The sequence below is a fragment of the Dipodomys merriami genome, unplaced genomic scaffold (assembly GCF_024711535.1).
Source record: "Dipodomys merriami isolate MVZ:Mamm:240054 unplaced genomic scaffold, mDipMer1.0.p SCAF_82, whole genome shotgun sequence".
In the NCBI taxonomy this organism is placed as follows: Eukaryota; Metazoa; Chordata; class Mammalia; order Rodentia; family Heteromyidae; genus Dipodomys; species Dipodomys merriami.
In genome coordinates, this window is record NW_027206424.1 from 1,983,517 (window position 1) to 1,996,236 (window position 12,720).

General features: G+C 46.7%; 1 protein-coding gene and 1 long non-coding RNA gene across 3 annotated transcripts in view; one reads left to right on the top strand and one right to left on the bottom strand.

Moving 5' to 3' along the window:
• The window catches only part of Dock1 (dedicator of cytokinesis 1), a 436,098-nt gene that overhangs the window by 366,645 nt on the left and 56,733 nt on the right, over positions 1-12,720 (top strand). For both annotated transcript variants that reach the window (XM_070011394.1, XM_070011393.1), the window contains exon 33: positions 3,426-3,574. In XM_070011394.1, coding sequence (XP_069867495.1) covers positions 3,426-3,574 — 149 coding nt within the window. The remainder of the gene's footprint in view (positions 1-3,425; positions 3,575-12,720) is intronic.
• Positions 1,937-2,817, bottom strand: LOC138819873 (uncharacterized). Its single transcript, XR_011369659.1, has 3 exons — positions 2,739-2,817; positions 2,477-2,497; positions 1,937-2,131 (listed from the first exon to the last, which is right to left on the bottom strand). It is a non-coding gene; the product is annotated as an uncharacterized lncRNA (long non-coding RNA).

Sequence of the window (12,720 nt, forward strand, 5' to 3'; positions counted from 1 at the left end):
CTTTTGTGCGATAAATGGAATGTTCCAGGGAAAGCCCAAAACGCAGATTTCAAGAGAAAAAAAGAGGAATGGTAGAGCCTCAGCCAGCTCAAGGACTGTTTGTGAGGGACTCTTCAGCCCCCAAGGATGATGCTACCCAAAGGGCGGGGCCTGTCCTGAGCAGGGTGCCCCCTAGACCCATGGCAAGGGTAGTGTCCAGTGACCCTGATTTCTGTGGCTGAGTTTTCTGGCACCTGCACCCATAGCCACATGTTTCGGCCTTCTAGGTTCCTCGCAGCCTGAAACACGGGCAGAACTTTGCCACACTAGGGTTGTTGTTGATGAACAGCCTGCCGTCGCTGTCATCTGTTTTCTGAAGCATTGGCTCTGACATTTTGTAGTCATAATACAACAGAAGTGTCACCTGCGAGGAGACGGAATATAATGGCATTTTCAAGAGAATGCTTTGAAGCTGTTATATGCCTTTCAAAAGCATTAAGGGTTTGGGGGAGAGATGAAAATCACACTATTACAGCCTTAGTCAAAATATCAATGATTGAGTAAAAACTTGAAAACAGGATTTTAATTAAATTCGGGTCCCTTATTGAAAGTCACATGTGCATGGTAGCTTGTACATGTATCCATCCAATAAAAATCATCTAGACTACCTATAGATGTATTTCCTTAAATATAGTTACTGAGGATAATCAAATGTGTGCAATGATTCTCTCTACAGTGATCTGTATTCCTTGAATTGTAAAGAAAACTAAATTCTTTATCCATTCTGATTCCTGATTATGCGAAAGTGTTAGATTGATTAACTGGATACATCACTGGTATTAATAAGAAAAACCTCACAGTTCACCCAAGCATATAATTTTTTGTGTACACTTTTGAAACCTTTAGGTGAATCGAAGGCAGAGAGAGAGAGAGAGAGAGAGAGAGAGAGAGAGAAATTTAGGGCAACTAAGTTGACTTTGATTGTTTCATCTGGCAAGAGAAGAATTGGGCAAGAAATGGACATAGTGAAGACAATAGGAAAGTTCATTAGAGAAGAAATCTGGGAGAGAAAAAGCACGAGGCATAGACAGGCTGCAGGAAGACAACACTCCGCCGTCTCAGCCATCTTGCGTCATCTTTGGAGTTACCCAGATTGGACCTGGGTTGATGGGAGAATTGGGGTCCTTGAAGACAACTGCTTGTTTGGTAGCTCTCCTTTCTAGTCTGTGCTCTATAAGGTTGTCACACAAAAGCTGTACTGTCTGGCCTTTATTTCCTCATTCTTTTCTTCTTACTTACGCATTCTTTTGAAATCCTCCGACCCCATTTGGCTGTCAGAGAGGTTCTGGTTTATCAGCGTATCTCACTGTCTGCAAGTTTTTTGTTTTTTTGTTTTTTTTTTTAAATTGTATTTTATTTTATTTGAGAACATACTGTACAGAGGGGCTACAATTACATGTCTGCAAGTTTTATAGGCCACAATGTTCTGTCACCTGCCTGCTTTTCTACTAATTCCTATCCTCCCATTCTGCATTAGCAATGGAATGGCTTTAGTTACAGTGGGTGACATGAAGATGGAGGAGGACTTCTGAAGTTGAAGATGGGAGGGTTGGTTTGAAGGGGCCACATCTGGTAGGAGCAGCTTCTGCTGTTCCCTTGGTGGGGGGTGGGAGGGCTGGCGACCTTTCGTGTAGAATTGGTTTCCAGCAGCTTCGTGGAGTCTTAGCATCAAGGCAGGGAAGCCAGCTTGGGGATTGCTGCTGCCTGCTCCCTCTGCCTTCCCTGGCTCAATTCAGAATCCATATAGGGTCACCCTGGTCCAGCTCAATCCTCTGCAATTTGGAAGCAGCAGAGCCAAAGGGCATGGGGCCACTGCAGGGCTGGGTGGCAGGAGGGAGCCGCTGCCCCCTCCCCGGGCCACTTGCTAAGTGGGGAGACTTACCAATGGTGTTCCTGTGTGAGTGTCTGGGTAAAGACGCTTGCAAAAGCACGATACCAAGACTTCCAGCAAAATCAACTGAAATAAAAATGTTTTCCTGTGTGCATGCAGGTGACCTTCTCTCTGCAGGACTAAGTGGCAGGTTGCTGGCTTCTGTCTTACTTCTGTCTTACCCATGGCTTCTGTGGTAGAGACATGGCAGGGCCGAGGATCCTGTGACCAGAGGCAAGGAAGGGATCCCTAAAGCAAGGTTACAGCTGAGACTTCACAATCCCAAACCCAGGCCCAGCCCTGCGCCTCCCTTCCCTCTGCACCACTCACTAAGCAGCTGTGGGTCCCCCCCTGGGCCCTCACCAGCCATCGGTGAGGCAGTCACAAGCCACCCTTGGAATGCGAGGAGCCCCCTGCTGTGTACTGGGCTGGACTTAGTGAGTGCTTACTAATGTCAGGGAATGTTACAAGTGTTCACTTCCGTTCACCACTGACCTTTCACCTCTTGGTATTGGTATGATATTTGGTTGGAAACTTGTTGTAAACTCCTTAGTTCAAGTGACTCACCTGCTTTGGCAATCCACACAGCTGGTTTATTGTTATTTTTGTTGGAAGGAAGGAAGGAAGGAAGGAAGGAAGAAAAATAAGTTAGTTCCTGATTTCCTAAAAATTATATATGGACAAGCTGGGCGTAGTGGCTCATGCCTGCAATCCTAGCTACTCAGAAGACTGAGATTTGAGGATTGTGGTTTGAAACCAGCCCTGGCCAGAAAGTCTGTAAGACTCTTAGGTCCAGTTTCTCACCAAAAGCCAGAAGTAGAGTGCTAACCTCTATTGAAAAAGTGAGAGCATCTGGCCCGAAGTTCAAGAACCAACACCATACATATGTATGTGTGTGTATATATGGAATATTTTCCATAAATATATAGAGATATATAATATAATCCAGAAAATTGGTTAGTTGACTAGTTCTTCAAGCATTGTCCTGTCAAATAGTCTTAGCCAAAGGAGTAGGGAGAATCTCTCCTGCTTATTTATTCCCGTCCTTTGAGAGCAGAGCTTTGGTTGGCTTTGATTGTAGTCACTTGGAGTGCCGTAGCAATCACTGCTTTATTCACAGAGGCACCATGAAAGCTCTTCAGAAAATGCTGGAGGTAGACAGGATGGAGAGAGCATCTGTGCTCCGTCTATGTCAACTCCTGTTCCGGTCCTTGTCCACAGAGTTAGGCACTGACTCTCCCGGTCCCAGCTTCTGCTCTGTCCACAACTGGAGACCAGCGACTCCTTGTGTGCTCAGTCTGTATGTTATACTTGTCTCCTTCTGTAATCCTTCTACTGGATGGAGTCTTTATGACCAGACATGTTCAAAGTATTGTCTGCAGGTAGGAAACAATAGGCTATTCCCGAGTCTCCAGTTTAAACCCATGTGCCCCGTGCTGTTATATTTTGTGTACTTAATCTGATTTTAGAGTCCTTTTTTTTAAGTTTCTGAATTTAATCATTTCTTTACTCCTAGGTCAACACAAGATAAAGTTCATTCCAGAAATGGTGGGCCCTATCTTAGAAATGACATTAATTCCTGAGACAGAACTACGCAAGGCCACCATCCCCATCTTCTTTGATATGATGCAGTGTGAATTCCACTCTACCCGAAGCTTCCAGATGGTAAGGGCACCCGGGCTACATGGGGTGGTGGGGAGGGGGGGAGCCATACTAGACACCTCGAAAGAGCATCATAGATGATTCTAGAACTGAAGCTGTATTAGCCATGGAAACAGAAGCCTGAGATTGCCCTTACTGTTCTCAATGTGTACCTATGGCTTGCTTATTTTTCTTGCCTGCGTGTACACATTGAACCTTGGGTAATGCCTCTCTCCTGCTGTGCTGTGGAGTGTTTAATCAGTTGTTGTAATGGCTGTCTTGGGCACTTTTTAAATCTGAAGTCTTTGCTTTTACTCTTGTGGGTGTGGTGGGGGTCTTTTGTCCACGTGATGGAACGGAGGAGAAATCCTCAAAGGAAGTGTGTGTCAGTGCTCAGCTCCCATGGCGGCGGCAGGCCACACCAGAGGCAGCCACTTGGCTTGAGAGTAGCAAAATGTCCTTTCCTCAGTCCCATGGAAATGAAACTCCTGTTGGTATATTCTTGAGTGGGTACATGCACACCCACACTATGCACACATCTGCACATCCTGTGTGTGCACACGTGCACGTACAACGACTTTATCCTTAATCAGCTCAAGGTTCGACCATGGTGCTCTGCAGGAAGCATTCCCTGGTTGTGGAGCACCTCTATACTAAAAGTAACCTTTAAAGTTGGGTACCAGTGGCTCACATCTGTAATCCCAGCTACTCAAATACTGAGATAGGAGAATCTCTTTTCATAGCCAGCATGGTCAGAAAAGTCTGTGAGACTCTTAATCTCTGATGAACCAGCGAAAAGCCAAAAATGTAGGTGTGCCTTAAGGGATAGAATGCTAGTTTTGATCAAAAAATCCAATGAAGACCATGAGACCCTGAGTTCAAGCCCTAGTACTCACACACACACACACACACACACACACACACACACACACACACACACACACACACACACACACACACACACACACACACACACACACACACACACACACACACACACACACACACACACACACACACACACACACACACACACACACACAGAAGGAGAGGGCCTTTAAAAATAGCAATTCAATTAAGTCAATATATGAGTACTTGATTTTTGATGAATTTTGAGAAAAAATTACTTTAATGAAGAGAAACTAAATGCAACAATTCAAGTAGTATGAGTATAGTGAGATCTAATCTTTAAAAGCCAGATTTCCTTGCCCACCTTTGTCCTTGCTGGTAATTTAAGGAAGCCTTGAATGACTGATACATTTTCCATTTCACCATTACTGCAAGAAAGCAGAATTCTTGAAGCATTGTTTTGTTCTGTGCTGGAACAGAAAAATGAACATGCAAACAAAGGCTCTCTACCCGGTGAGCAGGACTTGGGTTTCACCCTGCAGGGGTGCACTCCTACACCTCCAGTTCAGGAGCAGAACAGGGGTATAAAAAGGATCTAGCCAAAAAGGGAGTTGTGAGAATGACATAAGATCCAGCCTACGGCCCTGAGCACAATGCCTGCCACCACCACCAATGTGTGTCCGTCACTGAGGCTCAGTAGCCGGAGCAGCACCCAGCACGGGCACAGCCTGCACATCAAGTCCTCAGGGTCCTGCAGTGTGTGTGTGCTTCAGGCTCAGGGCTGCTTACAAGCTGGGTCTGCTCACTTCTCTAGGTGGGCTTCTGAAAGGAAGGGGGTCTGCGTACTAAAGAAGCCGTTCCCACGGAGCTCCCACTCACCCACACTGGGCTCCAGAACCCCCTGCAGAGGACCCTGGCATCTGGCTATAGGATATCAGCATTCATTTTTGTGCTTGGATCTTCCAAGTGGGTTTATAAGGTCACTGGTTACTATCCCCTTCATAGTATCCCAATGGAGACCAGTAGAAAGGGCTCCATGTTATTTTTCCCAATGTCCTTTTTTCTGGGTAGAAGTAATTGGTGTTACTACCTCATCTTTTCTCCCTTCTTCCTCCCTCCCACCCTCCCTCCTTCCCTTCCTTTCTTCCTTCTTTCCTTTTTTCCTTCCTTCCTTCCTTCCTTCTTTCCTTCCTTCCTTCCTTCCTTCCTTCCTTCCTTCCTTCCTTCCTTCCTTCCTTCCTTCCTTAGTTCTTTTTCTTTCTTTGCCTAGAAAAGGAAGGTCTCCAAACATCTATTTTTTTTAATATACAAAACTAAAGAGAATACATTTTTGGAAGAGCTACTTTTGTTTCTCTGGTTTGCTGTTGGTCTCTGTACATAGGTAGCATTATAAATTTTACTTTTGTAAATTTTACTTTCCGTGATGTTCTTTCTGTTTGACAGTATAGGACATTCTCTTGATTGCATGGTAGCCATCGTGATCAGAGAAGGGTGTCACATTCCCTCTGGCCCTCCTCTCTGTCCCCTTGTTCAGGTTGCTTGCAGGTCTTCAACGCCGAGTACGATTGTACCACGGGTACATCCTTGCATTCCGCGTGAATTTGTCTCAAACGTTTTTCCTAGTGTACATTCTCAAAAAGGCAGTTGCTGACTCAAAATGTTTTTGTAACTTCTGACACTATTGCCAAGTTGTTTGATGTGATTGCTAGCGGGTTTGTCCCATCTCCACTGCTGCAGCCTCTAAATCATGGTGCCGGCACTGCTAACTCACGCCAACTACAAATGATCATTTAAAGTACTCTTTCCTAGGCAGGAAATTTATCCAACTTTTTGAATTTTATATAAATCAAGCACAAAGAAAGACTTTGTGAAAACTGCTATTATTGTAAAAAATTCAGGCAGAGGATGAGGGGCATATTGATATAGATAAATGCCACGTGCCCCCAAAACTCAACTCTGAAGCCTTTCGAGCCATGTATACCATTTGTCATTGGAAAATGGTCTTTGAGTCAAAATAAAGGTCAAGGGGAGATGGAATAAAGATGAATGACAGCTTGGCTTCCAATTTTCCCCTCCTTCCTCACATTCTTTCGTCTCCCCGCTGTCTCCCTGTAGCTTGAAAACACCATACAATAATCCAAGGTGGTGTTTTGATCTCCGTTCACCCAGGTTTGATGGCAACTGCTGTCCCATTGTGGGAAGCCACAGCTGGTTTGCTTCATTTTTCAACACTCCCCACTCCAGCTTCAACTACTGTCTGGTATCATTCCCAGAAGCTAGACACTGAGTAATACCATGAAGTACTTTTTCCCCTTGAATCCCATCTCAGAAGCTGCCGCTAATTCTACTGGCCTGAAATGATACTTAAACACGAACGAGAACGCACAGGTCCTTAGAAGGACGCCCGCTCTAGCTGCGTTGGTCAGCATGCCCCTCCCCGTTCGTTTCATTTTGTTGTTTGTTTGTTTTAGGGAAGGCCAAAAACACTGAAACTTGCAAAGTACTGGTGTTAGCTTTCCCTCGCCATGATACATATCTGAGATGGTCAGCTTATAAAGAGAAAAAGTTATTGTGATTCACAGTTGCTCACTCCTCCATGGCCAGGAAAAGAAATGAGAGAGAGGAAGGGCCTGGTGTCCACGCTCCTCTCCAGTGATCTGAAAACCTCCCACCGCTGCCAGGCCTGCCATCTCCCAAAGGTGCCAGCCTGGAGGTCGAGCCCATAACAAAGGAACATGGGGTCCCAAATATCTTACCTGGTAGAATTACCCTCTCTTTCCCTTCCTTCCTTTCTCCCTCCCTCCCTTCCTTCCTTTCTCCCTCCCTCCCTCCCTTCCTTCTTCCCTCCCTCCCTCCCTCCCTCCTTCCCTCCCTCCTTCCCTCCCTCCCTTCCTTCCCTCCCTTCCTCCCTCCCTCCTTCCCTCCCTCCTTCCCTCCCTCCCTTCCTTCTTCCCTCCCTCCCTCCCTCCCTCCCTTTCTGTCTCTCCCTCTCCCTGTCTCTGTCTCTCTGTCTCTCTCTGTCTCTTTCTGTCTTTCTGTCTCTCTCTCTGTGTCTCTCTGTCCTCTGTGTGGTGGTACTGGACTTGAACTCAGAGCCTCACACTCTTACTCAGCTTTTTTTACTCAAAGCTGGTGCTCTACCACTTAAGCTGCACCTGTACTTCTGGTTAACTGGAGATAAGTCTCTCTGATTTTTCTGCCCAGACCATCTTGGAGTCACAGTCCTCAGACCTCAGACTTCTGAGTAGCTGGGATTGCAGGTGTGAGCCACTGGCACACAGCTCCAGTTTTCCTTACTGTTGGGTTATGTACATGATGTCCCAGGAGGACATCAGGATGGCGTGGTCCTCTTTCAGATGTCCTCCCTTCACACCTGTTTGTGCTCATCTCCAGAGCTTGAACTCTGGGCCTGGGCGCTGTCCCTGAGCTCTTCAGCTCAAGGCGTGCGCTCTGCCACTTGAGCCACAGTGCCACTTCCTGTTTTCTGGTGGTTTATTGGAGATAAGAGTCTCATGGACTTTCCTGCCCGGGCTGGCTTTGAACCTCAATCCTCAGATCTCAGCCTCCTGATAGCTAGCATTACAGGTGTGAGCCACCGGCGTCCGGCGTCGTCTCCATCTTTATGGCCTCGTTACCATTTGGTCTGCTTGGTGCAGGCTGCACCGGCCTTTCCTGGCTGTCTTGACTGCCGGTGGTGGTTGGGAGGACTCGTGGCTCCTTCCTGAGTCTCATCCCCAGCACCCTTGAGCTTCCCTCCGTCATCTTGCGCTTTTCCAGGCCTCGCCTGGACTACCGCCTCTGTCTCTCCACATGCTCTATCTTCTCTCGTTCCTGTCTGCTCTCTGTAGCCTGCCCTCTGTCCGCCTGGTCTTCTAAAGCACAAGGCCAGGCCCTGGTTCCTTGTTGGCGCTCCGTGGATGCGTCCTGCCCCAGAGCCTGGCTGCCCTGACCTGCATCTCCACAGGAGCTGCTGGGACCGGCTGGCAGCCCGCGCTCTAACTAATCCCACACCGGTCTAATTATCTAACCCGACCAGTCACGTCAACAGGCCTTAAGTTACTTCCACGTTTTTAGTGGAAGTGCAGGCTAATAGATGGAGGGGAACTTTTTTCTCAACTTCAGTGTTTGAATCTCAAGATAGATTTATTCTCCCACAGGTTGCTCAGTCTTCATACTGTTCTTAGTAGAACTGTTCATAGTAGAATTAATGGTGAAAGGGTCGGTAGACTGTTGCTAGCGAAGTAAAGATCAGCTCCAGTGTGTTACACCTTTACCTTTGGAGTGGGGAAGTTACCTCGGGAGGAGGTTACCTCAGGGAGGAATCCTGATGCTCTGCTTCAGCTCAAACAGCCGCCAGGCATCACTGGCTCACGCCTGTGATCCCAGCTGCTCCTGGTCTCCTCCTCAAACCGCTTCTGTGGTTGTGCTCCTCGTTCCCTATCCCACTCTCACACCAGTCCCAGAGAGGCCCGGCGGAGTGGGGAGGGCCTTCTCGAGCCCCTGGACAAGCCTGTCTGGATGCCCGGATGAGCCCTCACCTGGCCGCCAGCCAACTTTCCCCACCTCACCGAAACTCTGCTTTACAGATGGGTAATGCCCAGAGTCTCGGCCTTAGAGTGGATTTTTACTTTATAAGGGGAAAAAAGCATGCTTTAAATTCTCCTGGCATCTTTTTAAAGAATTCCATTTGTTATGCCTTTGGAGAATGCAGAACTAACATCTGAGAATTGTAGCAAATGACCACATGGGCCATAGACCATTAATAAAATGGAATGGAAAAGGCTCCACCGCAAAATAATATTTTCAATCATGGAGCTATTTTATGTCATCTTTGTGAGGCTCAGTAAATTGTTCCACAACTTCCAGAAATTTCCATTTAGTTGTAACAATATTAGAACATGAGTAATCTTTGTGTCGTCAGTGTTTTTGAGTTCCTATTTGAATAATCCCTCTCTGCTGCCCATGCCAGTAACCTTAAGCAAATAATTGAATAACCCAAGTGGATGCCGGCAGCTTCTGCCATGTGGTAGAAAAGCAAATATGTTTTGTACTATAATGCGAAGGTGAAGAAGTTTGGTGGCAATTTTATCCTGTTTATTCTCCAATTCATTGGGACTTTTATTCATTGGTTTGTTTGTCTGTACTTTCCATTGCAAAATACTGCTTTGGACGCTTCTAAAGGAAACTGTGGCACGAGAATTAGTCTTCCTTCAGACCCAGAGGTCATCCCAGAGCTCTTGGAAGCCACTGCCTTTGGCTTCAGGAGTCCAGGTCTCTGGTGAAGAGCTGCCCCAGCTCCCATAAGCCCCCTTAGCTCAGTCAGTAAATCAGGGCTCCCAACGAGACGGTGTTGCCAGAGTCCACTGAGCCTCTGTGATTGGGTTAGCCACCGTCACTTCCCACCGGCCACCCAGGAGGCCGAGACCTGAAGATCACAGTTCCAAGCCAGCCCCAGCAGACTAGTCCATGAGAATCTTATCTCCAGTGTACCTACCATCAAAAAGCCAGAAGTGGAACCGTGGCTCAAGTGGTAGAGTGCCAACCTTGAACAAAAAAGCTAAGAAACAGTGAGCAGGCCCCGAGTCCATACACACGCCGTTGCTCCTCAGTCTGTTTGCGCAGAGGCAGGGTGCTATTGCACCTGCCCGGGGTGTGGCCCTGATAGCGTATGAAGACCGCAGACAGCGCCCCGCCAGGCTCTTCTGAGAGTGGCTTTGAGGTCTCTGGAGGTTCCTAAGTATTTCATAGAAACTACCAGGTCAGGGAGCTCCCTGCTGGGTAGACTGAGGATGTGGAAGTTTGAGAATGTGAGATCGGATGGAACATTAATTAAGCATGTAATTACATTACAGAGTGTTTTAGAAAAGAGAAGTCCAATATACATTAAAAAAAATCCATGTGTCTGAGCACCAGGATTATAGGCTAAGTGATAGATTCAGAGATCAGTGACCCAGGGCGGAGCATGGAGCCAAAGCCCCCGGGGTTTTGAAATGCCAGCTTGTCTCTGTGGAACTTTGGAATTCTTCTTAGCCTCCTTTCTCACCCAGGTGCAGTCTGATCCTCCCTCCCTCCCTCATTCCCTCCCTTTCACCCTCCCTTCCTCCCTCCCTCCCTTCCTCCCTCCCTCTCTCCCTCTGTCACTCCTTCTCTCCCTCCCTCCCTCCTGTGAAGGCCACCAGGAAGGGCGTGGCAAGGCAAGAAAACAGAGGCAGGTGCATCATAGTTTAAAGCTGACCCCAGGAAAAGTACATGATCTTATCCAAAAAGTAAAGCAAAAACCAAAAGGGGGCTGAAGGTGTGGCTTAGGTGATAGAAAGCCTGCCCAGCAATCACAGGCCCTGAGTTCAAATCCCCAGTACCTTCTGGATCCCTGGAAAATGTATTTATGCATACATAAATATATTATTGAGATTACAGTAAATCTAAAAATAAAAAGTCATTTCACACAAAATGTAATTTGCTTTGAGACCCTCGTCATAATGTCTGGTCATATTCAATAACTTGCGCTTAACTTTGTCAAAGTGTAGAGGAAGCCACAGTTCCTTGCTAAGTAAATTGAATTAGCAACATCAGTGCCACTATGAGCACAGCCCACGTTCCATTTTAAAGCATCTTCTGAAAGCCTTCTATTGATGTTCTCCCGTGTTCCTTGTTCTCTGGGGGCTGCTGGTATCAGAGCCGTGGAGAGACTGTGTTCACTTAGAGATGCTGTGTTCACTTGATATTTTAAGTTGGATACCCTGTGGATATTTTCTGTAGTAGTGTTGGTGTTTCAGAAAGCGAAGAAGTCATAATGATTGTGCTTATCACGTGAGTGAGCCTCGCCACCTTTTGAGCAGTACAATAAACCTGTGCTAATTTTATCCTAGCCACACACAGCCCTGCTACAAATCACCAGATAGTGTATACTGTCTGTCTCGTCAACATGACTCGTAGAACCAGCTCTGCTCCATCAGCAAATGTACTACCTTCAGTTCATGTGGACAGGGTCATTTAATTCTGATTATGATCATAGTTTACAGCACACTAGCAAATTGAGTCTAGAATGTTCTGTTTCAAAAAAAAATAACGAAGACCCTGAAATTAGAGGCTGGCTGCAGATCTCTGATATGGAATCCTTGCTGGTAAACAGAACCGAGTTGCCAGGTGTTAGCACAAATTGTTCCAGTTTAGACTAGAGGTTAGTAAAATTAGAATCAGCTGTGTTCTGAGGTACTTATCATTCAGTCACTCTTTTTAGAAAACATTAAATTCATCAGTCAAAGATTTGATAAGCAGCATATTTAAGGAGCTGAGCTTCCTACGGCCTGCCGGGCTTATGTGGGAGCATGCCATTTTCAGAAGTTCAAACACCTCCTGATTGACGCGTGATGAAGAATTTTAAATGTCTGTGTATGTATGCATTGGATAGGATGAGGCGTGTTTTCTTGCTGTGCTCACCACGCTTTCCCAGTTGTAAGTGCTCATTAAACATGCGACATTAAATCACTTGTTTTCATTTAATTCAGTCCTATTTTATAGCTCAATCATTTGCTCCAAAGCCTATCAGTATTTGCTATTTCTTTGGTATTTCCATCATGGTACAGGCAAGGACTGCTTTTAAATACCATCGGCTAGCTGCAAGAGACCTGCCTTGTGTTGCACTCCAGAATCAATACGCTCTTGAAGAAGTCCTCTCTGTACGGAAGCAAAGTTGTCATTTCACAGTAAAAGGCATTACCATAAGATTCCAGGTGAAAATAAAAAGCCAGGTCATTCTTTTTCCTTTAATGGGACCATCTCTCTCCGATCCTAAAGCTCCAACCTGCCTGAGATCTCTTTTTTACAAACATGTATTTGGGGTCCGCTGTGGTGGTTCATGCCCGCAGTCCCTGCTAGGAGACAGAAGTAGAGGGATCGTCATCACAGCTTGGTAGGAGGGAGAAGGAGGAAGATCTGTAACCTGAGGCTGGCCTCACTCAGCCAGGCTACCTGGTGTGTGTCTGGGGAGGATTGCATGAGACCAGGAGGAAGAGTGGGAAGATTACCAAGGGCAAAGTTGCTTTGAAGTTGCCAAGGCCTTGGTGTGGAGCAAGCATTGGTGCTTTTCTCCCAGGCCTGTTTGATTGGTGCCAGCATGGAAGCCCCTCCCGGTCTTTTCCTCTGCTTCTCAGGGGACACCATCAGCTTCAGCAGTACCCTGAGTTCCCGGTGCAGTGGTTGGAGCCTGTGGGGAGACTGCTCTTGTAGCTGAGGAGGCTTACAGAGCAGCTTGTGTTGTGGGCCCTCATTGTCTGAGCTCCGTTCCTCTCCACACGTACCTGTGTGAAGCTCATGTGCAC